Here is a 27,611-nt window from a genome sequence, read left to right on the forward strand (position 1 = left end):
TGAAACATACAGATGAGGAATGATGGATTGGGTCTGGTGCGGAAATCTGGAATATAGAGCCATTTGACGACATTGGACTCTGTTGTAGAGTTTGGAAACCTCCAGGGATAGTCTGAAATGAAAACAGGCACCATTATCATCAGACATACATATAAACATCATTAAACAGTCAAGTTTATTTGTAGAACATTTTAAGAGGACAGAATTGGCAATAATAACCTTGACTTGGCAACAGATTAAACAAGGAAAACTACACAATAAAGACAGAGGAACACAAGCTTTTATGTGATATCCTCTTGTCCTTTTTGTAATTAACATTGACATTTTTTCTGACTAATACTGAATTAAGTGAAAAATAATTTATAGTTTCATTAATAATGAAAATAATCATTAATTTCCGCCTGAAATCATAGAAGTCACCAGCTGTTAAACAGTTTCCTGTAATTGTCTGGTTATCGTGAGCAAATCTGGCTTAATCGACCACACAAACCTTTACAAGCTGCAGGCGGGATCCCGATGCAGATGAAGTACTGGAAGGTCAGCATGCAGGCCAGGAAGAAGCAGTACTTTGGCCAGATCTCAGCGATGGCTTTCCTCCTTCGTCTATACATGACTGCTATCAAAGCAAAGGCATGAAGCATTGCATAGAAGTCCATACGCTGCCCGATTACATTGACCACCAACAGCAGGCACGTCTGTGGATTGAATACCAGAGAAGAGACTGTGACAGATGCATGATTCCTATCAGTTTCTTGATATAACATTTAACTGTCTCTTGGAACATCTTGGACAGAAATACACATGACGTGATGGGCTAATTTAGTTTGCACACACATTTTCCCATCCATGTATTTTTAGCGATTTCCACTCCACAATACCTCAAGTCCAAACTTGTAAAAGAAGTAGTTGATAAAGTATTTGATGAAGCTGATGATGCCGATGTCCAGGTGCTGCCGTGTGATGTCATGGAAGATAATCCTGGCGGCGGGAGGCGCCAATTTGTTCCTCAGTCTGTAGTATTGCTGATGGCGGTAGATGGTCACCTCAAATGCTAACAGAGCCAACATCACTAGGTTGTTCTGCACAGATGGTAAAAAAAAAGAGGATATTTTTCTAAAAATGTGTATTTCTTTTGTTAAATGCTGAGAGTTTTAAAGATTCAAAGATACACAATCATTCGCAGTATTCATAGGATTCACCTGATTTCAGTCATTAAATAAAAACATCAAACATGAGTTGATTAATTTTAGCCACTGGCGAAACTTTGAAATATCTGATATCTGCTTTAACATTTTTTGTGACTTTATGCTCATTATTTGATTACTTGTTCTCCCCTAATTGTGTATCGCAAACTTTCAGCTGATGAATGTTCCCACTGCTCACTCTGAGGTAGCCCAGCAGGTCGTCAGACTTCCTCAGGCCCACCCAGTTGGCTGGATCCACGGGTGCCCTATACAGCAGAGAGTCCTGCATCTCCAACCTCTGGTCCTCTCCGTAGCTCTCTGGCTGTGGACAGAAATATGTGTAAGTGTTGTCGGCTCTGAGCGAACGCAAACTTTAAGGTATTTACGTGTCCGTGTCCTCCCAGCTGAGATATCTACAATGAAGTAAAATCACCTAAATCTTGGTGCAGACAGTTGGATAATATAAAATGTGAGTGTGCATGATTGTGTATTGTGATAAATACAATATATTTACATATACAGTTACTTCTGAGAGGATTAGCAAATGAATTCTTTGTGATTTATTGGTGATAATGATAGAAACACTGTATGTGGTGTGTCCAGTTTTCTGTTTATATTCACCATAGTGCAGTTCTTGGAGTAGGACGGTGGGTTTATGATCTTCAGCTGGTACAACATTTTACACACGATGATGACACACGTCCAGACAGAGCAAACACTGGAGGCAAGGGGTCGATACTGGCTATAGGGTAGCGCGAAGGCCCAGGATGCCAGGAACACATAGTTGAACAAAGACACCTGCACAGGATACAATACAGGTGATGAAGACAAAAAAAAAAACTGCCACATAAATCCTTTTTCCACTGTCATTCTCTTTTTTTCCTCCTCTTCTTCCTCCTACAACAAAAATCATTTTTACATGTCATTTTCACAAAGGAGTTATTTAAATTAATACAGAACAATGTGAGGTAAATCAAAAAAACCACATAAAACAGGTGATCAACAGCCATGAATGAAACATCATTACGATACATTAGTCTAAGCCTATAAAGGGGAGTTTTAATAAGAATCTAACAAACTACACCTGAGGAGCTTATCCAGATTAAAACCCTCAGACACTTTGTTCCAAACTCAAAGAGCCCTGATGGCAAGAAAACTCAGATCGGCTCTGTTTTCCATCTATAACAGCCGTTACAGGTTACTGAAAACCTCCCCTAATTATCATCTGGCTTGTCTGTGGTGTAGAAGACCATTCTGGTTCATTTCAAATTAGTCAAATTAGTCCAAGATGGCTCAGTGTTGCAAGAGATCAACTTTATTTATACAGCGTCTGAGCAATAAAATCACACAAGAAAATTTTAGTAAAATGTAGATTTACTGTGACTGTGTGTTATTAAGCCTTACATACTTTATCTATTTTTCAAATCTATTTTTCATTCATAAATACCTCATCAGTCATTAATAAATGGGTCATTAATTCTTAAATGAAGTTCATAGAGTTATCAACAAAGTTCAGGAACAAAGAACATGTGTTATACACATCCCATTTCTGCACAATAGAGTATTTAGGCACACCTTATCCGTTCCTGTCCCCTTTTGGCTCAGTTTGTAAGTCCCTCCCAGTCCCCCTAACCACTTTTATTTCTCTCTCCTTTCTTTGAACACAGGAACAGGGGTCTCCATCCAGCTGATGAACTGATGAGACAGCTCCCCCACTCAGAGTCTCAACCTCCCCCCTTGTTCCCTCCTATCCTCCCACCATCAGCCATCGTCTTCTCATCAACAGAATACCATACGTCCATCGTCGACCCCCCCCCTTCATCCCTTCATCCCCTCATCCCTCAACCCCCCATCCCACGTCCCCCTTTCCTCCCTCCATCACTTCATCCCTCCAGCCCTAATCCCTTTCTCGGGTTCTCCAACTCATCCATCGTTCAACATCTCAGCTCTCTTTCATTATCTCAATCAAACTATTTGAAATCCATATTGTTGTTGGCGTGGTCTTGGTTAGTAAATTAAGCTTTCAATGTATTTCTTACATTTTACACTATTTGTTTATGAAGAAGAAACATCCACAATCACACTATAGTATGGTCAAATGTTACCCTTACAGCTGAAATACACCAGGCACCGACGTGACGCATCACGTATGCGAGGCAGAGCAAGGTTTTCTACCTGCTACACAGACTCTGTCTCCGTCACTGCATGCATATTGAGTTTTGCAAAGTGATAATGCACTTGGTTATGCAGGTTTCAGAAGCATAGGCTAAATTAACTGGCATTGAATTAATTAACTAGACTGTTTTAACTACAGGATCATGGATACACATTGATTTGATTGATTTATTTAAATGTGCAATGTAAAAAAAAACCTACAAGGTTGCACTGCTGCGTCACATTGCCTCTGGTACAACGAGGTATTTATTTTAATCATTTTTAAACAGTTTCTACTTGTTTTTTTTTTTACACAGTTCTATGTAGTTTTTACTTATTGTAGGGCTGCAGAGCTGCACATAGAGAAAAAAGAAGTAAAATAGAGATGAGCCAGGTGAAAAAACAAGTGATTTTTGAATAAATGCAGATCAAATGTACAGTGTTTTTAAACGTGTTCATCAGCTGCACAAAAATTTAAGAAGTATTTCCATTTTTAGGTCACTTTTTTCACTTTAGGAGAAGTCACACTAAAAGAACAGTCTTTAACAGTTTACAGCATTTCACCTCAAAAGTGAAGTAAATGTTCTTCTTCTTTAAGGAAGATAGTGACACTATAGTTATATATGTAAAAACAAATATATGGTTTGAATATTTTTCATTTCACATGTTGAGTCTGACCACAAGCTACAAAAAAACAACATCGAAGAAACTTGGCAGTGTGCACGTGGCACAATGTAAACCAGATGATGTGAAAACACTCAAGAGCTTAATTTCTTGGATAAAATCCACTTTAAACATCTTTTAATGATAAAAAACACATTTCATGTACTGTGCAAATATGGGCCATCACATCTTTTTTTACCAAAGAAATCTAGTGAGGATCCTGTCTGTTTTTATGGCCACAACTGTTGAAATTTGTTTGGTATTTTAAAAAAGAAATAAAGACCTATCTTTTTAATCTGGTTTTTCATGTGGGGTAATCTTACCTTTTTTGCAATTTATATAATTTTTCCTAGTTTTCCCTGTTTGTTTTGATAAAGCTTATTTTGATTATTTTTTCTGCTTAACAATGCTTTTAAATCCTGTCAAGTGAAACACTTTCTGCCACAGAAATGAAGCCATTATTGTTATTATCTAGCATGTGCCAAAAATCACACGTTACATGGGTATTTATTTGTTTTCTTGAGTTTTCTTTGGAGTTTTCTATTTCTGAGTTGTCCAAAGTGGATTTCACAATAAAATCTAACTCTTGAATGTCTATTTCTCCCATTTATCTGCTTTGTCAGCAGATATATGGCAGCTTTCAACACAATTTCCTTCACGCTTTTGAATAGTCCTGTACAAACTCAAGGTTAAGAAAATGAATTGTAGAAACATCTGGCAGCCTTATACGTTTACCACCTGGGATTGTGAGCTACTGTAAAGTTACTCTAACAAGTCAAATCAAACTCAATCAAAATCAGATACAATTTAGAATTGTTGCAGATTCTGAATTTAGTCATATCTCTTTATGAATCTCAAGTGTTAATACCTCTTTGACAGAAACCAGGACGATGTAGCAGGAAACAATCTTGATGATGTGGATCTCCAGCAACCACCAGATGAACAGCTGCAGTTTGTGGAAATACTCCAGGAACTTGAGGAGGAGCACAGTCAGACGGTCGACCACTAGGTGCCATTTATTCTTCAGATCTAAAGAGAGAAGAAAACCAGATACATTTACGTGGAAAAACAACAAAACTGAAGAGGTGCATATGGAAAGTGTTTCCAGTTTTCACCACTTAATTACAGCAGTATGTTCTCCATTTAAACCTTTAAATATTACTATCCAACTCCTGGCATTTTGCTGCCTGTGGGTTCTAATCCACTGACTCAAACTCCAACATACTGATAATATTCTTACTGGTTAACTGGTTAAAGGATTAGCCTAGTTATATTCTATTTTTTTATGTAAAAAAAAGTCCATGAAAGTACCAAAACCAACAATTAGTTGATCCTACAAGTATTGTCTGTGTAGCCAAAGCCTGATATAACTTAAGCCTGACATATACTTCATCAGAGCTGCTTGTCAAATGGTTGAATAGCTTCGTAAACCTCCTCCCAACACACCTTTCTGACATCGCAATAGAGGGAGCTGTGTCCGACCATTTCTGTGACTTTCTCAAACTGAAACAGACAATCCAACATTCACACCCACTTCAAATCGTGACTGGCCAACTGTGCAGAGTTTGAACGTCTCTCTTAAGCTCTCTTCATTACACAACTATTTCTGTCCCTTTGCATGTGAACAACCCAGAGCAACGCTGTGAATGCCCTTCAGGGGATTCCATCTCAAAATGTGCACCGTTATCCCTCGTATTCTATGATTACTAGTCTCCAAAATCTCTAAAAGAAACATCAATGAGCCACACCACTGAACTAAGTGACACGTTCCTTCATCACTACTAACGTGGGCACTGTTCTGAGTCAATACCACCTATACTTTGCTGCTGAATGCATGGCTGAAAGAAAAACAAGCACAGTATTTAGTCCTGTTAAAGCAAGCTTTATCCTTTAAGTCATGCACTGCATGTGATTGTATTCATATGGCACAAAAATACAAAAAATAATACACTAAGGATCTGACCGATCTAGAGGTTGTCAGAGACGCATTTGACTACAGTAACTATAAATTATAAATATGAATCATTAAAGCTGAAACAATTAGTTGCTTAATCGATTACTCCATTGACAGAAAAAGATCAAAATTTGTTCAGTCGTCCCCATGTCTTAAATGTGAATATTTTTTGGTTTTCTTTGTCTTCTGTGGTAAAATGTGGGTTTTGTAATGTTGGTCAGACAAAACAAAACATTTGAAAACGTCACCTTGGGCTCTGGGAAATTATAATGGGCATTTTTCACTATTTGCTGACATTTTATAAACTAAATTTGTCATCAATCAACCAAGAAAATTATCTGTAAACCACTCAGTAATGTAAATAATTGATGAGTTGTCGCCCTACAAACCATCTCCAAGTCATAGGATACATCTACATTAAATTAAAACCAATTAACATGTTAATCAGGGAAGAAATTATGTCTTCACTGTGTGTAGTAAAGGATTTAAATATCATGAAGTGATGCGTGACAATACCGGGTGTAACTGAGGTCAACATAACAGCTAAACACATTGTACATGTATTGTGAGGCTGTAAAATGGTTTTTAATGCGAAAGCATTTTACCATATACAGAACATGTCAAAATGGGTGGAAACACGCTTAAAATTTGTATTCTCTGGCAAACTGTTACTTTAATTAGCTGAGAATCTACACTAAATATTTAGTTTTATATTCTCACAAAGGATATAAAAACTGCAGCCACAGTTAGACGGTGTATGTTTTTACAAAAGCCGTATTATCTCAGGTTTATTAGAGGCCTCATTGTTTGGATTAGAAACTCTGAGAGAGCATATAGCTCATATCGCCCACAGCTCATTATAAACTGAGAGGCACCGCAGGGTTGTGTTTTATCACCTATTTTATTTTCTGTGTATATAAACAACATTTTAATTTAAGACTAGTGTGACTGTCTGTGTAAATAAGCTAAGCTTTAGTTGGCCTTAGTGGGAAGATGTAATGGGTGAAAGTGAGTGCTTGAACTATGCACTTGTGTCATAACAGAAAATTTAGGATAAATATTGCGGAGACCAAAAATCTGCAATACAACGGATTTTTGCTTGCGATGATTAATGGCTGGCTGGTGAGAGCGCAGACGGCAGATAGTTGGGCAACAGACTGAGCCTCTCTAAGAGAACTTTGGCCCGTAAGAACCGTATGTCTTCGAAGCAGACTGAAGAGCTTACAGGCCAAGAGAGACCTGAGAGAAAAAAAACATGCCCGATGCTGCGCCGTCCGTCTACACAACAGCACATGAGTCTCAGCTGTAAACACACACAGAGAGGAGTAAACATGGCCGGTCGTGTTACAACCTCGCAGATAAGGCTTTAATATAGTTTGGAGGACACACAAAACCTCACATGTTCCAATAAATCTCTGAAACTTTATGAGCCACGCAGCCTCCAGATACAGATACATCTATTGTTGAGATTTTTATTTCTTTAGATATGAGTCAGGGAAACTGACATGCAACACACTCAAACCTGTATGTTGGCATGGCGACATGATATGCATGCTATATAACTATATTTAGATACAGTATGAAGAGTACATCATTTAGTATGACCCTTTGGTGTGGTGTAACTAAATAAAGCACTTACAGTGTGTCTCAGCAGGATTTGGAAAAACCTGTCCATGCATTTATCTTCAGAAGACTCGACTACTATAACAGTGTCTTTACAGGTCTCCCTAAAGAGTCGATCAGACAGCTGCAGCTGAGTCAGAACGCTGCCGCTCGAGTCCTCACTAAGACCAAGAAAGTGGATCATATAACTCCAGTTCTCAGATCTTTAAGCTGGCTTCCTGTCTGTCAAAGAATTGATTTTAAAATACTGCCGTTGGTTTATAAAGCACTGACTGGTTTAGGGCCAAAATACTTTTCTGATCTTCTGCTACATTATGAACCATCACCTCTCAGGTTGTCTGTGACAGGTCTGTTTTCTGTCCTCAGAGTCAAAACTAAACACAGAGAAGCAGGTTTCAGTTTTTATCCAGAAAACTGCAGGTCTGCTGCAACTCTCAGTTCTTAAATCAAGGCTCAAGCTTTTGATTAATATCTTACACTGCACTGTAACTTTAACTCTCCTGTTTTATCTGTCTTATTCTATTTTAGCTTATTTTTATTTCCAATTTTTTTTTTTATATTGCCTTGTGTTGCTTCATATTCTGTCTTGATGCCTTTTATGTTTTATGTAAATACTCTGAATTGCCTTGTTGTTGAAATGTCCTATACAAATAAACTCGCCTTTCCTTATAACTGTACCAACATGGAGGACATTGTTTGTTTTTTTGACCCCAGTTTCTTAGTCACCATGGGCTAAAAACGAGGACAGAAAAGCTAAAAGTGCAGCAGATCCCCATTCATAAATACAATGCAAGTGTTGTTTTTGTTATTGCAGACTGGCTGCATCTGTCATCTGCTGGGTGAGTGTTGGACGTGACCTAAACCCAAATATTTGTAAGAGAAAAAGCATACTTTGTACATTACCGTCACAATCAAACTGATTTATTTGTCTACAAATTGGAACAGGAACTTGAATTTTAAATCTGTAACATGGACGTATTAACAGATGCTGCAACTGCTTGACAGTAACAGTCTTGTAGACACATCCATCGCTAAAAAAAAAGTTTTATATGGAAGAAAAAATGTGATACAGACAACTTTGGAAACCCTGAGGCAGCAATGTGATTGGTAGCACATGTTCTCTGTATCTTAATGATATTAGTTTGAAATATAAATAAGCTCACCCTCTGTGTTTTTGCCTTTTTTCAGCAATTTTTGTGCTTAAATTTTTCACATCTCCATGAGTTTAATGAGCCACAAGTTTGGCTGTGCAAGACTAGCAAAGGAAAATCAAACATTTAAATTATTTGTGCTGAAAAATTTACCAAAACTAATCAACAACAATTATGTCTGTTAACCTTGAAAGTCGTTTCTTAAGAAGAAATACCAGATATTAGCTGGTTCCAGCTTCTCAAGTATGAGGATTTGCTGTTTTTCTCAGTTTATGTGATGTATGTAAACTGAATATCTGGTTTTTGTACTGATGGTTGGACAAAACAAGCAACTAGGAGACATCATCTTGGTGTTTGGAAAATTGCACCTGGCACTTCACATGATGTTCTGACATTTTATAGACTAAATGATTCATTGACTTGATTGATAATCAAGAAAATACTGATTAGTTGATACTGTGTTGCAGCTGCTCAGTACCTGAGCTCTGCTCGGTGCTCGGTTCTGGCTCGGTCCCCACACTGCAGCGGTGGCTCTCGTCTACGCTGGACTGCCGCGGGTCGGAGAAGGTCCTGGGCTTCACGCCAGTTATGTCGGTGTCATCCATCACCACCACCAGAACCTGCTCCTTCTCCTTCTCCTTCTCCTTCTCCTTCTCCGTCCCCCATTCCCCCTGCTCCTCCTGCTCCTCCTGCCGCTCCGCCTCTGCTGCTCTGGGCAGCACTGCGTCCACTGAGCTGGCGCTGAGCATGGTGAGGTCTGCCAGGCTGCCATCCGGGTGCACCAGTCTGACGACATGCGAGAAGTCGTTACAAGCAAAGACAAATACTGAACGCACACATAATCACTCACATACAACTCTATTAATATACTTATGAGGACCTTTAATGACTTGCGCTTTTGATGTTGTGTGCAATTTTTGTAGCAATAAAGAAAGCTGACTTCATATCTTTTTCTAAATAATGATAGCAGACATGGAGCTTTCTCTGACTGGCATCAGCCCCTTCACCAGTCGTGCTTCACCAGCAACGGCTCGTTCATTAAGCTTTCAGTGTTGCTGACTAATGTTCATGTATGTGTTTGTTTAAGGGGAATTAATTCAGACTCTTTTCTGCCAGATCTGCTGTTCTGGCAGCCAGGGAGCGTTTTTCAACCACTCCAACCACTTTTTGGTTGTTTTGCTTGGTTGTTTAATGTTTTGCTGATGCAGTAGTTCGTATTGATTGCCTTTGTCTCCCAGAGCCTGCTGAATAAACCCAATTTCCCCTGCTTTATTTTATGTAACTGCTTGTTTTTTTGATCTTTGTTCAATTTCTTTTAACCCACTTGAAACAATTCTCACTCTGAGACTCACATCAGCTCACATCAACTTTATAGGACTCTAGTTGATTGGGTTAAATGAAAAGTGTGCTTCTACACTATTAGAGCATTTTTGACCCCTAATTTCAGGACTATTTAGTATACTTTTAAGGGCTTTATTTCTCTAGGTATCTGTAACCATGCCCTAATATTTACTTGAGTAAATGACCTTTATCCTTTCTCATTTTGACTTAAAACAAGTATTAATCTTCATGACAGTACAGTATGTTGACAAGGATGCTATTAACAAGTCGTAAACCGGTAATTACGGTAACTCCAATACGACATGATGCAACATTATCAAAAAAATAACTTCATCCTTTCACCCTAAACACAAAATAACAAATTCAAGATATTGAGGCAGGCAAACATTCCTCATATTTAAGGGTTTTCCTCACATTCTTATCTTTATGAAGGTATTCTGTCCCCATAAGTATATAAATACAACACACACACACACACACATACATACGATCCAGCTGATTCTCAGAGGGCTCCGATGCAAATGTCAGGATAGGAATCATCAGCTCTGTGTCCACTTACAGAACAGCAGAGCAGTGTTTCATCAGGCATTGTAATCGAAAAGCAGTGCACATTCCTTCTGCATTCTTTAAAATAAACTATGTTGGTTTTTCTTTCGGTGTCTGAGGGATTTTTTTTTTTTCTTCTTGCAGTGGATAAATGGTAGTAGCTGAAGGGAAGCATTGACCCTTTAAAAGTCTTCTCAGGCAATGGGGCGAGGTCAAAGGTCGGGTTTGGCTTGCATGAACCGGCCGCATATCAAAGCAAGCATTTTCGTTACCCAGTGGTCACACTTACTTGCTCTGTTGAGTGGAAATTTTTTGCTTGATGCTGCTCAGAACAATAAAGTTACACAGAAGTCAAGAGGAAACAGTGAGGACAGAAAACCGACAAAGGCAGGCTGAAACTAGCACTTGAAATCACTTTAAAATATCCATGTAGTTTCATTAAGATGCATGAAAACCGTCCAAAAGGCAAGTGCGGTTTTGGGGGGAGTCGAGCTTTTTCAGGAAGGGGGTAATTTTCTGGGGCTCAGTGCAGTAAACGGGTACGGATACTGGAAAGGAACAGCTGTTTTTTTTCAAACATGCTTGAGAAAGAGGTTATCCATCACAAACGTTGGCCAGTTTATGCAACTATTAGACTTTTTTTTTTCTTTCTGCTGGGTTTGCAGGCGATGAACCATCAACAGAGAACACAAAAAGAGAAGGCTACAGGCAAAATAATAAAAAAACAAAAACCTGAAAAGAAACATCATACATGTCAGTAAAAATACCCAAACTCCAGAGGTAAGATATTTCAGAAGATCATCAATGTCCCATCATTGGCAAACAGGGTAACAGGAACAGGTCAGTAAAGTGGGAAAGGACTTATGGCAACAGGAGGAGAGAGTTCAGACTCGGAGGTGAAAGTGGGATGGTGATGGATGCCACAGAAAGCAAGCAGATACCCACCTATTCATGATCAGATAGACACGCCCATTGACTTTAGCGTGGCTGTGAGGAGAGGAAGAGGAGGAGGAGGAGGAGGATGGCAGAGGAGAGATGGCAGCAGTGTCATAGAGAGAAGCAGAGCAGAGATGGGCTAAGCAAGTGGCCGCGAAATAATGGAAAATCCACCACAGGACAATAAAGTTATAAAAACACTACGCCACAGGCTGTAAAAATGCAAATGTCGTAACACAGAGCAGCGCGACAAAGAACACAATGACAGATGTGTGAGGGAACAGCGGTCATGATGGCTGTTTAACACGGTGTGTGATTTTCCTGCACAGTGTGATGAAGAAGGCTGAATGTTTTTCACCGTACGCTCATCTAAAGCCTGTTCAGTTTCATTTATCTACACTGTCGTTTGCTTTTTTGAATCACTGATTATTCATGTTATTTAAACTGCAAAAAAACAAAGGAAAAAATGACAAACTGTAGAGAGCAAATATATCTTCAGTTAGTTTTTGTCAAGTAACATCAAATAACTGGTTGCACCAAAAGCTGAAAAAGTGTTTCAGTCCTCTTTCTTGAAAAATGTGGTACAAATAGTTCTGGTTGATAATTGAATATTATTGACTTTCAGTGTAATTATATTGTCATGAAGGTATTCCCTTGATTCCTCAGACTCTTCTAACCATCTGGATGAAAACATATTCCATCTGCGGCACAATAAAAAAAAAAAAAAAGATTTAACCTCTCTCCCAAGTTGTGACCCTTTTTCCTCCTCTCAGACATTTATCTTTCAGAAAAACGGATGTTGAGCTCTGTGACTCAATAATACAAATACACAAAAGACACAACATACTATTTCTTCCTTCTACAAATGACTGTCATCAAAATGAATGATTTCTTTCTGATTTAATGCATAAGTTGAACCTTGCACATCACGTTGAGCATCCGTTTGTTATTGTCCGTGTGATTTTCCATCCGTTTCTCATATTGTGATATCGAATAATATAATTAAGCCATCAGAACACACAGTAATCATAAGAAGAAAGAAAAAGATGAAAACTCAAGAGTATGTATGTTTTATAGGTGCAGGGAGACCGATAATGACACCTCAAATTCTGCTGTTTCTTCATGTTTTTAAAGATCCAATGAAACGGCATCATGTAGTATAAGAGTAACAGTATCAGTACTTCCTTCATGTAATGTATTATTTCCTTTTGTAACAGGATGTTGGGGTGGGACATCACAGTAGGCAAAACAATAGGTTGCTAGTTGTAGAGAGAAAGATTATTAAAATTAGTTGAATTAGTAGGACATTTTAGTTACACCCACTTTAGGGAGTATAAGGTCGCTATTGAAGATGCAGCATTTTCTTGAAAGTTCAATCGCTCATTTCTCAGGATTTTTTACACCAAAGATTGCAGATAAATCTAGTTAAGCAAAAGGTAAAGTGACTGGAATTAGATTAAATAAGGCTTCTTCTCACCACCAACATTTCTAATCTAACCTCCCAATAGGCCAGTTTCATTCAGCTGTATGAACTTAGACGAACCAAATACAGAAAATGAAGACTTTTCTATAATCAAACTAAAGTAAACAAACAATGTGAGTGATTTTAAGTCACCTGTAGATAGTGCTCTGCTCTTTGGCCACTACAGCCTGGAGGTCAGTGAGCTGGAGAAAGCGGTCGTGGAAGTAGTGCAGATGGAGAATACACACAAGCAGGAAGGAAGTGGGAATGAAAATCCTGGTGAACAGCTTGGCGACTGTAAACTGCTCCAGGCCCAGGTCCTTTAAGCTGCACAGACGGAAAAAATTAAGAGGAAACAGACATGAGCTTAAATCCTATCTGATGTCCCCCAAGTGAGGAAGCTCTCAGGTCTGAACCTATGCAACTGTCTGAGTGCAAAGGAGGTTGATAACTATTTTGCTAGAGTGCAATTAGATTTTGTATTAATTTTATTACTGTAATATACTATCACAAATCACTAAAACAGTGATTAACCTTCTGCACTGCTTTCTGTAGCAATACAAATAACATGTACATATAAAACAATACATAAGGAAAAAGCAAAATTCCCTTTAAGAATATAAAACAATATTATATTCACTACACCAGGCAATGCAGTCTGCTTATTACACTTTTACATATTTTACATTCTTTTTCAATGTGTTTTCATGTGTTTTTGATATTGTGTAAAATTATACCTCTTATGTTTTTGTATTTTGCACTGATTTAATTGTAACCATAACCACATAGAGCTCTTTTTCCTGTGGTCTTACATGAAAACAGTGTTAAAATCTGAAGAGTTAGGACAATGAACACATTTAATTTTTCAAGCTCTTTGTCAGGTCAAACATGTAACACTTACATTTGAGAGCTTAAGAGAGGCTTCAGACTTCAGTTAACTATGTGTGTTGGAACAACTACCAGTATTTTAAAATCCTATAATGCATGTTTTTTAATCCAGAGCAAAAAAAAAAAAATACAGGTTTGACGACTGAGCTGTGGCAAATCTTAAAATCTAACATTTCCTGATGCCTGTCTGGGAAGTGAGCCGAGCAGTGAGTCAGTAACCTGCTTCTCAAGCCTCTCATCTTTCATTGTAGCTCACCCTTCTTCCTTCATGCCTAGCATGCTGGACCAGATGGACAACGACTTCTTAAACTGGAAGGTGTAGACCAGGGTGAGGACCAGCATGGTGTACATCACCACAGACATCCAGAAGTACTTCAGGATTCTTCGCCACCACTCGTAGTGCACCTAAAACAAGAATATTTGTAATAAATGTGTGTCAGAGGTTATGACTACTCTGACATTAACAGCTGTGATGCATTAAATCAGGGTGCACAGAGGACGTCTGGATTTAGGGTGACTGCTTTGTTTTACTGTGGGCGTAATAAAACAGTCAAGAATACACTGCGGATTATGAGCCAGCAGTACACAAACTTTATGACACTACTAAAATTGTCAGCATCTTCTGTCTTTGGGAAATTGAATTTGGAAACTCTACAGCAGCCTACCCATGCACTCATACGCTAAGTTCAGACAACACTCAGCAAACAGCCTTATTTTAATTGGTGACGAAACATGTTTTAATGCATCCAGTTTGTGTTTCAAAGGGTCTTGTATGCAAAACAAACTTTTTTGGTCTGAAGGTTTGTGCAAATTAAAGAGAAATTTATTTCATTGTACTCTGACAACATCCAAAATATTCCATAGATATTCAATATGTCTGTCTCAATTTCATGGAAATGTGCACAGAGCTTTTGTAGATGTGTATATTATAAAGATGCAGCATCGAGAATATTTTGATTTGATGCAACAGTGCAGCCATAAAAAGTGGTATTTAGGATTTCAGTCGACAATGTGTGTCTTAAATGGTAACGCTTGAGCAAGAAGATACAGGATATATTTGAAGTATGTGAAAAAAATGTTTGCTAATTGAGGGGAAATGTAAAAGAAACATTGGGAATATGTGGTTAACACACTAAAAAAGGTCAAAAATGGTGCACACAGCCAGGAGGTACGACGCACTCAAGATCACAGGTGTGTTTTCATTAACTTTACCTGGTAGACCGCCACGCAGGAGAGGAACATCATCATGTAGATGATCTTGTACATGACGATGGTTCCCTCGAAGCTGACGAAGAAGAACATGCCGCCACAGATGTAGATCCAGTATTTGACCAGCATCGCCATCACCATGCCGCCGAGAACCTGCATGATGTCCTGCTCGTCTGCCTCCTCAGAGTCCTCTTCCTCTATAAAACACAACGGCGGATCAGAAAACTCTGCGCCAACTAACTAAAACTGAATACTGGGCTAGTATACGTCTTGAATACTGAGTCAAGATGTCTTCCTATCTATCTATATTTTAATTGTTTTTGTACTTTAAACATACAGAAATCTAAAACATTTTAATCAGAACTTGAGGTCCACTGCATTGCATTCTAGTTTTTTGCAGAACAGACAACTGACCAAATCTTATTTGTTGACAATGATGTGCTTAAAAGCTCCAGAAAAAAGAATTATTTTGTCAAACTGCTTCTCATGAGGTCAAGAATGAATTTTCATGCTCAAATATTACATATATAAAGTTGATCATATACAGACAGTACAATAAGCACAAACACACTTGCACCCACAGTATATAGAGAAGCATATACATAAACACGACAATACACCTGTGCAGGAGGGCAACAGTAGGACGCTGTGGGCTTTTACAAAGACTTTCATAAAACCCCAAAGCAGCATGAACAACTGACAGTCATTTTAAATAAAAAGGGAAGATAATACGCATGCTTGAATCCCACAAAACAACATATTTATGTCTTAATTAAAATCTAACCACATTATTTGAACATATTGGAAGGTGAAGATGCTTAAGCTGCCTGGCTGAGTATTAAATTAATAACTGACTTTGTTTGACAGAAGTTTTGAAAATTCTTTTCTGATCTTGAACATTATCAGTGGAGTGATAATCAAACCTTTCTCCCTCATGAACAGTGAAGATCTAGATCACTTGCAAAACTGCTAAACATTCTTCCCTAGTTGTGGAAATAAACTTAAGATTGTAATATGTGCAGCAAAATTAAACCCAAATAAAGCTAAAAGCTTCCAAATAAAGGCAAGAAACTTCAATCCTTTCTATTCCTCTTCTACAAAGTTTAATCAATGTAAAATGTCACCAGTCCTGTTATGCTTAAATTGAGAAAACTGCAAAAGATACTTGGTTAGTATCTGCAAAAACTGTCCAGTAGAGTTCATCGGTTGTGCTGGCAGCTGGTGGTCATTTCCAGATTTACTCATACTGTAACCTACAGTATATTACACAGTATTTCTACTACAATCTGATTTTAAAAAGAGCACGTCGCTTACCCTTCTTCTTCTTCTGATCCTCCACATGAACGTCTGAGAGACCAGCACTCTCTTCCTTTTGTTTTTCCCGTCTCTCTGTAAGCGTCTGCCTCAGCAGTAGCCAGAAGCTCAGCAGACACAGAACCTACAAGGAATAAATAAAATGTTTAGATAAATATATGACCAGCAAGAAAAGACTCAGGCAGTAAATCTTCTCAATTACTTTAACCTGCTGGGATAAGGGTTGTCTCAACAACAAGCAGGGGAATTTATATAAATCAGAAACGACCTTCTAAACTTAAATCGGATTGTCTAAACTTTCTGACATGTGTTGTATTCATCTGGCACTTAACATAAACCTTGAAAATAATAATTAGTAAAACAGTTTAACCCAGGTGTGATATACAACTGTCCCTCCACTCTTGAAAGTGATGAATACACACACTGATTAATAAAACGGAAGTGTGTGATTAAAAAAAACACACATTAAGGTCGTTATAAGGCCCTGAGGAAAACCATTTGAGTCTGAGATGACCTACTAATGTATAAAATGTCATTTTAGACACAATTAGGTCATGTTCTGTAGCTGCCAACATGAAAGACTTTGAGCTATTCCAAAACATGTCAAAAGACTAAAAACATGACCTTCTCCTTGAGGAGTACACTGTGTGACTGTCTACTCTTATTTAATTAATTGACTATTAGAGAAATGGATTTTGACAGTCTCATTTAGTGAAATGTTGAGTTTCTATCTGAAATATATATCCCGCTAGCTGCATACAGAGTACATCTGTTGTTGTGACTCGACCTAAAAGGTCAGTTTTAATGACTGTATGGATTTCTAGGGGGCGGAAATTATTGGCAACGTCAAAATTAGGAAGATTCTTCGGCTTTTTATTTAAACTTCCAAACCTTGGACGAAAGCGAGTGGAACGGGTTTTCCTTCTTGAGAAAGAATCCTGAGACTTCCTCCATGTTCTCAAAACTATAAATGTACTGCAGGACGATCAGCAGGTTTCCGTAGGCCACCATGAAGGGGGACGACAGCATGGCGTAACGCCGCCGGTCCCTCACCATCCACAGCATGCAAGACCACATGAGGAAGACAAACGTCAGCCAGCTGACGTACGTGATGCTCCAGGCCTGAAAGAAATCAAATTACAGACAAGTCACTCAAATGTCAGGGCTCTGTTGTTGATGGACGACTTATAAAGGTCAAATAAAAGATGAGGACTGATTAGTTTACATCCAGGTGACACTTTCACTTAGTTTTCACTCCCTTTATTTACAGGTTTGTGACGTACTGGAGGCTCAACATGACCTACAGTAACTAGATTTTATGAAAGAAATGATTTAACGCAATTGAAATTTGTTAAATATATTGTATTGAGAGTCAAAAACAAGGCTCACTATTGTGGATTTTTGTCTTTCCTATTGTTTTTCCTTTTCTTTTATCCTTCTGGGATGTCATGTTTTGAGTTTTTGGCTCTACTCAGGAAGCGTACATGGTGCACAGAGACGAGAGAAACCGCTGGAAAGTCAAACTGAGTCCAGCAGTATGTAAATGATGTCTATGTATTCTGATTTGGTCTCTTAGGGGAAGGAACTCTGCAACATCGCACACATGTTTTACATATTATAGCCTTATAAATTTGTTGTGGCTAACATGTTATGCAAACAATTGCCTGTTTACACACCTGGCAGACATGAAGCAACATTGGTATTTAATTCCTGAGGAAAAACATGCTCAAACTCAGAGCTTTATTGCAAAAAACCCCAAAAAACTGCTGCCTGATGTGTCTGAAAGTCACAGTTCATCAAACCAGTACAATGAGGTGAAAGATGCTTAAATGCTACAAAGTTGAGGGGAACTTGAGGGCTGTGTGGGTTCATCACTGTGAGCGACTCCTTTTATATATTACACATAGTCATTCAGCCAGTCGTTCATATAAAAATTAGATTAGTGCAGCTTTTAATGCAGGATGTGTCACTTGGGTTGATTTGGTCCTTTTCTGCGTAGTTTTTTGTAGCCGTGTACACATGTAAATACTGTAACTTACTGTGTTACTCAGATTTGAAATAAATATCTAATTCTAAAGATTAAAGTGTCTCTGTGCTGCCAATCCAAAATCAAAGTCAAACTATGTGACTGTTACTTAAATTAATTTTGATTTATCCAGGACTGTTCAAACGAGAACAGATGCTCTTCAGTAATACCCTGCCACACATTCGCCCACAGAGGCTGCCCAGTACAACCACAGTTTCCTCCTGTTGGTCAGCCAGTAGTTCCACTGGAAGCAGAGAGAGCGGTTCAATGCTTTGCTCAAGAACATCTTAATCAAAGTTGATCAAGGAGGCGGGAGCGTTTGGCATTTACTGACCACACCAACGTTTTTCCAGCAGGTCTGTGGGTTTGAATTTGCGTTCGTGTTGTGTAAAATTAAACTGCAAATACAAAACGTGAGCCACATCATCAATAATTAATAAGTAGAATGGGTTTTAAAGAATTATTTTGTCAATTTCATAACAGACTCAACTCTTCTTACAGAAAGTTTTTTTTTTTTTCAATAATTTGCTTTTGGTCAATTTTAAATTCACAAATAAAAGTAATTTTAGATGTTTGCCTTTCCAACATCCAAATAGAGGACACAAACACAACATAAGCCTGCGTCTGTGACTTCTAGCTTACACCACCTGTGGCTGCATAACTCACCATCATGGCTATGAGAGCACAGATGTAGCTCTGTTTCATGATGAAGTGGAAGACCTTAACCATCGCACCGACTCCTCTTTTCTTCATCCCATCTTCTCCTCCCTCAGACTTCTCCTCTCCTCCTTCATCCTCATCCTCATCCTCCGGAGGCAAACACACTTCGTACACACACTCTTCCTTCTTCTCTGGTTGGACACACAAACACAATTCATTGTTAAAACAGTTAATAATAATCTGTGGCATTTTTCTGAGTAAAGGTAGGCACTCCGGGTGATTTAGTGGATGGGGCGGCTGTGGCTCAGGAGGTAGAGCGGGTCAGGGAGTAACCGGAAGGTCGGCGGTTCGATCCACGGTTGCTCCAGTCCTCACGTCGAACCGCAAATGGCTCCAGAAGGCTGTGCCAACGGTCTGCGAGCGTGTGTGTGAATGAGTATTAGGACTCCTTGATGGGCAGGTTGGCACCTTGCATGAAAGCCTGTGCCATCAGTGTGTGAATGTTGGCGTGTATTGTAAAGCGCTTTGAGTGGTCAGAAGACTAGAAAGGCGATATATAAATGAAGCCCATTGACCATTTACAGTTGAGCTTCCATGGTGTTGGGGGATAATTGCAAAGTCAAAACCTGTGCAGAAGAAGCCAAAATATCCTGACTTTTAAATCTAAAAACATTACACTTCCAAAAAATGCAACTCAACAGAGTTCATTAGACCCCTTCCTGCCTGCTAAACACTCACATCTTTCAAGCTCCAAGAAACCCAGCCTTCTGTTCAAAATGTGTAGTCTCCAACTCCAGAGTAATTTTCTTTACAAATCTCCTCCAGAGGCAGAGAAGACATTATACAGCTGCATTCACAGGCTGTTGAGTACTCCCCGTGGCGAGTAAATGGACTTTGAAGTGTCAAATCAGCAGAGTGTCCCTTAAAGACAATTCTGTGATTTCAGTGGCAACAAAGTAAAAGAGCTGAGCAGCAGAGTCAAAACAGTAAGTCTTGTACAATGTCACAATAAATATGACAAAATACAACAGAAGGATAACAGAGACTGTTTATAAATCTTCAAAATGTTCATTTCGTCTGTTAATACTCTACATCAAACTCAGCCAATTTAATGTCAGCATCACATCCTGCCTGGACTGTCTGTTTTTTTTTGGACTCTTTGTGTCTTTGTGTTCTGTCGGTTTCCTGTGTTGCACTTCTGTTCAGTCCTTTTGGTCATTTGATTTTTCTCTTTCATGTTATTTGAGTTGTTTCTTGGAAAGATTATTAGGTTATTGGTTAGCTTGTAGCTCTGTGTTTCTTGGTTTATTTATCCAGAGACTTCAGCGTTTCTCCCCGTTATGTTGGACTGTGTTGGAGAAGACTGAGTTGAGTTGTATCTCTGAAGGACTGTCTTGCATTATTAGTTAGCTAGCAGTGTTGTGTACTTAACTTTATGTAATTCTGGGACGGTTTGATTTACGCTGGGTTGTGATTTAGAGTATTCTGGGTTTTGTTTTTCTGTTACTCTGTGTTTCCCTTGTGTGTTCCCAGCGTCTTCCCAGCCTATCAAGCGTCGCTTGACCTGCTTTCCTGCATTTCGGTCCATTTCCTGCTATTCACCATGACAGTCAGCTTTCCTAAGTAAAATAACCTTATTTATAACATGGCAGGTAAACTGTGAGTTTATCCACCTGGTTTTAAAAGGAGTTTCAAAACTGAGGTTTTCATAGTTTGTCTCAACCCACAAATAACCATATGATACTGTAAATTAACCTAAAAAAAATATATCATTTTGAAAACAAGGTTCTCACATGGTAGGAGTGCTAGTTTAGGTTTTAGCTACAGACAAGGGCTTCTTTCTGATATATACTGTACATATAAAACAGAAGTGCAGCATAAGCCTGCTTATGTAACTTCTAGGTTACATCAGCAGTAACCTGAGCTGTGATTTTATTATTTTATAATAATTCAGTTAAATATTCTCAGTACAGAAGTTCCACTTCAATTTTCACATTATTCAGTCTGATCTTTTCAAGGACATTTAGAAAGAAGATGCATAAGGTAAGTAGCTCACCTGTATCGTCACTGGGCTGGTCTATTCTATACTGGGGGGTGGAGTACAAGTCCAGACAGCCTGGTCCATTGTCAGAGACGAAGTCAAAGGACGTCCCGTTTGAGGTGGGCACAGCCTGTAGATCATCATCAGAAAATGACAATTAAATTTCTGTAATTATGGAACGGATTTGTTACGGGACCACACTACTGTACAGGATTCTGCCCCACAAAGACAAACTGCTTTTGTGTGATTAAATGATTTAACAACTTGATATTCAGCTTTTCCACCATAAAAAAATTGATCAAGAGGACATTTTTGTTAGTGTCAGTGGCTCCTTAGTTACTACAGTTTGGCTTTGTAGGGATAAATACTGTATACGGGGCAATCTTTCTACTTTTCACACACTGCACATTTGATTTGATTGAAACCAGTACAAACTGCCTTATAACTCAGGGAATTACTTTGATGGGAAATATGATCAACATGTTTTACATTTTTGAAATTGTTGTTATAAGTAGGGACTTTGCAACATAAAATTGTGACTTTTTACTGACTTGTGAACATGGCAGAATGATCATTTCAACCAAATCTGCAGTCAATAAAAGTCCTATGTTTTACATATCAATATTCACCAGATGTTTCCCTCAGCTTTATTTTATCGAAATCATTTATAGGTAAGAACATTTCCCATTAATAAGCACAAACAACTTATGCATCCTCCATTTTCACTCAGAATCACTTGAACGACTCAACTGAGCAGATAAAGGCAGTTTGACTTAAGCTCATTTGGAGCAGGATTAGCCTCAAACGCTGTGATGTTAACTATAAATTTAGTATAGCTCTCGGCAACCTGAACCAGATGGAAACTTCTCTCAGCTTAAGGATAACCCTGGTCCATGAGGGTGCAGTGTGAAAAGCAATTAGCAGAGATTCCTTTTCTTGCAGCAGGACTGAGGGCTAAAGGGGGGTAAGATGCACACATTTAAGACACATCCAGAGCAGCCCCCACCTCAGTTGTACTGATGCCATCCTGGGTGGAGAGGAGCTACAGTGGGAGGAGAAAAAAGCATACAGGGCAAGGTGTGTTATCGATGAGCTGCTGAAGTCAAAGGCATCCTTGTTCTTTATAGTCGCTGATAAGCAGGAACAAAGCCGAGCAGCACTACTCTGTAAATCGAGCCCATCACTCATCTGTGTCTGCACACCCTAAAAGCTTTTAAACCTCAGGAGGTGGCCGGTGGAGACAGACTACGGACCTTGATATGGGAACAAGGTCAGAATGTATGTGTGTGTACAGTGCGCGAGCCTGTGTGTGTGTATTCCCAGCTATAATCTTACCAGAGATGAGTCTATTACGAAGGTGAAAGCTTGAGTAAAACAAGATGTAAACTTGTGAAAACAATCAACCACCACAGCTCGAGTTTATAGTTTAACAAAGAGTTTGTTTCCTGTTATTTTAAAACTAGTACTGCAGTGAAATGATGCAGGATTTTTCCTTCTTTTCTTGTTAAACAGTTGAACTGAATCAAATTGTTTCACACCAACATCAGTTATCCATTGTGAGAATGCAATAAAGAAACGTGTTATTTGTGTTTTTAGCTGCCAAGCTTATTTAAAGAAGTTAATAACATTCTTAACAGATCTTCCTGATATTGTGAGGATGTGTTACGTTTTCCACATTTTTGTCCTACAAAGCACAAATTTTCTGGCATGTATTCATGTCCTCTAATGAGCAGAGAAACCCTGAACCCTGAAAAGTGTTTTAACAATAGGATACAGGATATGTTTGTATTGCCAACTAAAGCATGACTGCTTCATGACTTGTCCAATAATCAATACTTCGTTAGTCATGTGTGACTATTGACCCTAACGTACGTTTTTCTCATCTGTGCCCTGGCGCGATTCCCACCACATCTGCCTCTTCCTGTTGGCTGAGTTATTTGTTCCGTTTCCCACCAGCTCCTCCTCTTCACACATATCGTCATCCTTGATGTCCTGAAATAACAGAGATAGTCAGTGTGGATAATATATATCTTCCCCTATAGTCTCTGGGCTCAGTCCTCTATTGTTCAACACAGATGATACTCTAAGAATCAAACTTTTAATCAGCTGAACAGTAGGAGTTCAGTATCTGAGGAGGAGTAAGGTGACCATTTAAAAAGGGATAATTATGTTGGTTTTTTTTATATTTCTTAGCATCATTTCTTAACACGCAGCGCAGTATTCCTTGTTTCAAGAATTATGAGCTTCAGTATCTTTGAACACGTCAGAGTAAAGCTGAACTAGAAGATGACACTCGTTCAAAAAAATGTTGAAACAGTTCAGTTTGTAAAATATCTGGGCTCAAAAACAGACAATCGCACTTGTTAAGTCTGTGATTTTCTGCATTAAACATCTCATTTTCCATTAAAAATTGGTAAAATCAATCCACGCTGTTTTTGTAGCAGCAATCCCTGAGGAATTTCAGATTTCCTTATTAGTTCTTGGTTTGTTTCTGGTTATGTTTCCAGTCCTGGCTGTGGTCTGATATTAAAAAGTGTCAATCACATATTGTTGGCCTTAACACAATGATTCATTTGTTACTACACAGTCTCTAAATTATAACACTGACGTAATAAGTAGGCAATGTTTTTTCATCTCCATATTTTCCGTGTGCAGTCAGCTCCTCTCCAATACTTTCTCATGTCTCGTTCCTTTGGATACTTTGATTGAATCAAGGTTTAACTACTCTGTTATTTTGGTGAACGACTGCTAAATAAAAACAGGCAATAAACCACAAATCAACCGTTAAATTAATTGAGCGATTTGATAGTACATCAGGGTTTTTCTTGTCGTTTTGGCGAACACGATGTACATCATAATCTGGCATCTTCACTATCGAGTAAACCTGTCAGCTGCTGAATTATGTCGTAATCAAGTTTTATTATTAGTGTCTTCTAAAGTGTAAGAGTAGGTGAAATCACACACACACACCTCTGTGGTGAGATCAATAATGCATACAGCCCCACAGGTTTACAGGGAACTATTGACCCCTCTATAAAAACACTAATCTATAACTCCATTACAGGACAGAGGAACTAAGCCTCGAGCCCTGAGGTGAAAGAAGATTTCAGGAGTCAGGGTCTTCTTGAACGTGACCACTGAGTCCACTGCTTCCCACACTGTGTGACATTTTACTGAGAACAAAAGTGGTTTGACGTCAGTCTTTAAGAATAATTAGATACCACTTAGGCCAATCAGGTTCTCACTTTTTGGAGATATCGCTGATTTCTGCCACCAACCCAATACAATGGGGATAAATGGAATTTCATTTGTAGTGCTTAAAGTGTTTACAGAAACATTGGGTCTCATGCAAGAACAATTTCATATTATCTTAAAACTCAGACTTTTTTTCTGTGAGGTTTGTTCTTATGAGTGTTTTCAAGTCAGAGTCAAAGAAATGTCTTAATCGCCTGATGAGTCCCACCTGTCCCAAGAGCAGCTGCTTGTTTATGACATTTGATCATTAGCATGATCAACACAGCTAAAATTGCCATATAAGGCTCCATGTTCCACTCTGTTTGTGGGTAAGTTCGCCAACAATGTGTCATCAGAGCAGCACAGAAATAAAGAGAGAATAGTTTGACATGGAGATGCTAAAAACGTCTTTTTAAAACCAAAAAGGGGTCATAACGTCTAAAAAACATCTCCATCAAATTAACATTAAGTTTGTTTTAGTTATATATTTCTAATTAGTTGGCTTTGGTATCATATTTAAACTCCAAATTCAGTCAGATTAAGACATTATAAGTCAAACAAGTGTTTCTCCCCTTGTGAAGGCAGAGACTATCTGCTCATGACTCGTTCGACAGGTCTCGACCACTCGCAAATTTCACTCAAACCTAAGAGGAAATATTAAGTAGGAGACAAATGGTGAATGCCACAAATTATACGTACGTGCCACTTAAGAACAAATCTGTTCGTGCAAGCGCTTCTTGCATGAGGCTCAACTACTCTGGACAGTCCACAAACACAGTCTGAACCGTTTTCATTGGCACTACTTTCTATTAAATAAACAGTTCCTATGATTCCTATGTTTTGACATTATAGTGTCTGCATACTATAATGTCTAATATATGAACTGACCCTTTACATTTCGTCATAATCAGATGAGCAGCAGTTCTGGTTATGCAGAATTCTGACTTTTAATTACAGCGCCTTCATCAAGAAAAATTGTGTTTTTTAATCCCGGTTTTAATTGTGTGTTGATCAATTGTTCTCACTATTTTAAATATTTTGGTCCTCAGACCTTCATCAGGATAATTTTACCTGGTTATTGAGGATCTGAGGACCGAAACATTTTTAATAAAGTGAGTACAAGTGATCAACAGTGAGCGTGATTTATTTGTTTTTTCACAGTCTGAGTTCATGATTTGAGTTCTGTATTAATTTCTTAGTAATGAAATTTGACCTCAACGCTCAGTGTCGTCAGATTTTAAATAAAAAGTGTACCAGTAAGTCCGATTGTACGTATGAATGTCAGAAATGCATCGTCGCTTCATAATTCATCATATTTGGCTCAGTGATGACTGAGTGATTAGGTAACAGTTACATTTTTTTACCCCTACGGAGCTCTGTAACACCGTAACATACTGTAGTGCCAAAATGTGTCTGACCTGCCTTCATGCTTTGTCAAAGTTAAACCAACAGTGTCTCGGATATCACCTGAGCTACGGCAGACAGATCCAGCCAGTGATCAATAGTCCTGGAATCTTCTATCGATACAGTTTCTCTGATCACGAGGCCACCTGGCTGCCCATTTAATTCAATCTGAATCTATTTCAGTTCACTGTCTGGAATTTACTGTGGAGCGTTACGGAGGTTTTGTGTGCTGATTTCGACTGAACGTCTTCCGCTGATGCTCGCAGGTTCGTCAAAGCAGGAGCTCATTCAAGTTTAACAGGATAATTAATAGTTAAATCACATGCTGTTTATGGGGAGAAAAGCATGTTATTTTTTATCTGGAAATGATAATCTATGTTTTCCCTTTTCTGTTTAACTCTAGATCTGTAATTCCACCCTCAGATACTCTAATACTGTCTTTAATCAGTTATGTATGATTCTTTTTTTGTTGTAATTTTGGGATTAAGGGTTGACTCATAGTTACATACATTTGTCTTTTTCTGTCTCGTCCTCATTTAATTGTTTCCTACATCTCCCAGAATGCCCAGGGACACATGTGCACAGGTAAAATGTCCACATTAGGCTGCACTGCGTACTTGTCTGCTGAAGCTTCCACATGTATATTTCTTACTATATTACTGATAAACGTCACTGCAAAATCCAAACAAGCACCTTTGCTCTACAATTTTGAAGGAACCAAAACATGACGTTTTTGATTCTGTTCTGAAACATTTTCTCTCTAAAACCCCTGAAAATATCTCATAATATCTACCTTTGGCCACTCATATATGGAAACAAGGTAAATACAACATAAAACAACAAATAATCCCAATAATTTACAGTACATCACAAATAAAGTAAGTTTTTAGAGTATATTGTCCCTTTAAGACCACCTACAGTATATAATGTAACTCTAATTAAATTTAGTAGTTCTGTTATTGTAAAATTTCAGCCTAAACAAATCAATCACCTGATCGCTTTTCAGTCAAAATCACCTCATATAATGAAACTGTATGGCCAAATTATTGACATATACTCTACACTAAATGTCACACCACTGTAAGGTAAAAAAAAGGTCTCTGCTCATGTGCTTTCTCTGCATTTCTGTTTGCTGTCCTCACCGTCAGCTGGTCGATGGGTTCCTGCAGCCAGAGGCGGATGAGCGTGGCCAGCGTGTAGTAGAGGATCAGCAGCATGATGGGATTGACAAAGTGGTACCACTTACGCTCCGGGTGCACAATGAGCATCCATGTGTAGGAGCAGTTACTCTGAACAATCGGGGAGATGCCAAATACACTGCGGGGAAACACAGACATGTATATGAGGATAAGAACAGTAACAGGTTTAAATTGTAAAGATGATAATAATCACAAACAAAGCTTGACAGAAGTCGGTATAATTTTGGTGTAATTTGGTGTAAAAAATCATTTAACTGTGTTTCCAAAAAGTCAGAAAGTTTTTCTCCATTCACATTTTATACCTGACTAAAAAGTTTCCTGAATTCTGACCTTATATACAAGTTCACAAACTATCAAGGCTTCTCTTTCAATCTATCGTAGTTGAAAAAATAATCTGGCTTCCTTGAGTTGTATTCCCCTTCAACAGCCGCAGGAGGAAGCAAAAAGCATCAATATTAGTGCTTAAACCTTTTGTGAACCAGCCCAAAGTCATCAATCAGTGAACTCGACTGTTTCCATCGAGACGACTGTATTGTTCAATTCAATACATTCAAACTGAGCGTCGAGGCTTCGGGTTCTTCATCTCTGAAACTAATTATTGATTCCAGAAACAAAGCCAGGA

The 27,611-nt window shown here is 38.5% G+C and overlaps 1 protein-coding gene across 3 annotated transcripts in view; it reads right to left on the reverse strand.

Annotated features, from left to right (window-relative positions):
- LOC137194489 (piezo-type mechanosensitive ion channel component 2) overlaps positions 1 to 27,611 on the reverse strand; it is a 96,377-nt gene that overhangs the window by 32,247 nt on the left and 36,519 nt on the right. For all 3 annotated transcript variants that reach the window (XM_067606435.1, XM_067606433.1, XM_067606434.1), the window contains exons 8-23: positions 26,933 to 27,107; positions 23,025 to 23,144; positions 21,168 to 21,282; positions 19,118 to 19,302; positions 17,317 to 17,547; positions 16,426 to 16,549; positions 15,115 to 15,308; positions 14,159 to 14,307; positions 13,168 to 13,341; positions 9,208 to 9,515; positions 4,870 to 5,030; positions 1,806 to 1,982; positions 1,384 to 1,506; positions 879 to 1,079; positions 491 to 695; positions 11 to 112 (exon numbers count right to left, since the gene is read on the reverse strand). In XM_067606435.1, the coding sequence (XP_067462536.1) occupies positions 11 to 112; positions 491 to 695; positions 879 to 1,079; positions 1,384 to 1,506; positions 1,806 to 1,982; positions 4,870 to 5,030; positions 9,208 to 9,515; positions 13,168 to 13,341; positions 14,159 to 14,307; positions 15,115 to 15,308; positions 16,426 to 16,549; positions 17,317 to 17,547; positions 19,118 to 19,302; positions 21,168 to 21,282; positions 23,025 to 23,144; positions 26,933 to 27,107 (2,744 nt within the window). The remainder of the gene's footprint in view (positions 1 to 10; positions 113 to 490; positions 696 to 878; positions 1,080 to 1,383; positions 1,507 to 1,805; positions 1,983 to 4,869; positions 5,031 to 9,207; positions 9,516 to 13,167; positions 13,342 to 14,158; positions 14,308 to 15,114; positions 15,309 to 16,425; positions 16,550 to 17,316; positions 17,548 to 19,117; positions 19,303 to 21,167; positions 21,283 to 23,024; positions 23,145 to 26,932; positions 27,108 to 27,611) is intronic.

The sequence above is a fragment of the Thunnus thynnus genome, chromosome 12, assembly GCF_963924715.1.
Source record: "Thunnus thynnus chromosome 12, fThuThy2.1, whole genome shotgun sequence".
Taxonomy (NCBI): domain Eukaryota; kingdom Metazoa; phylum Chordata; class Actinopteri; order Scombriformes; family Scombridae; genus Thunnus; species Thunnus thynnus.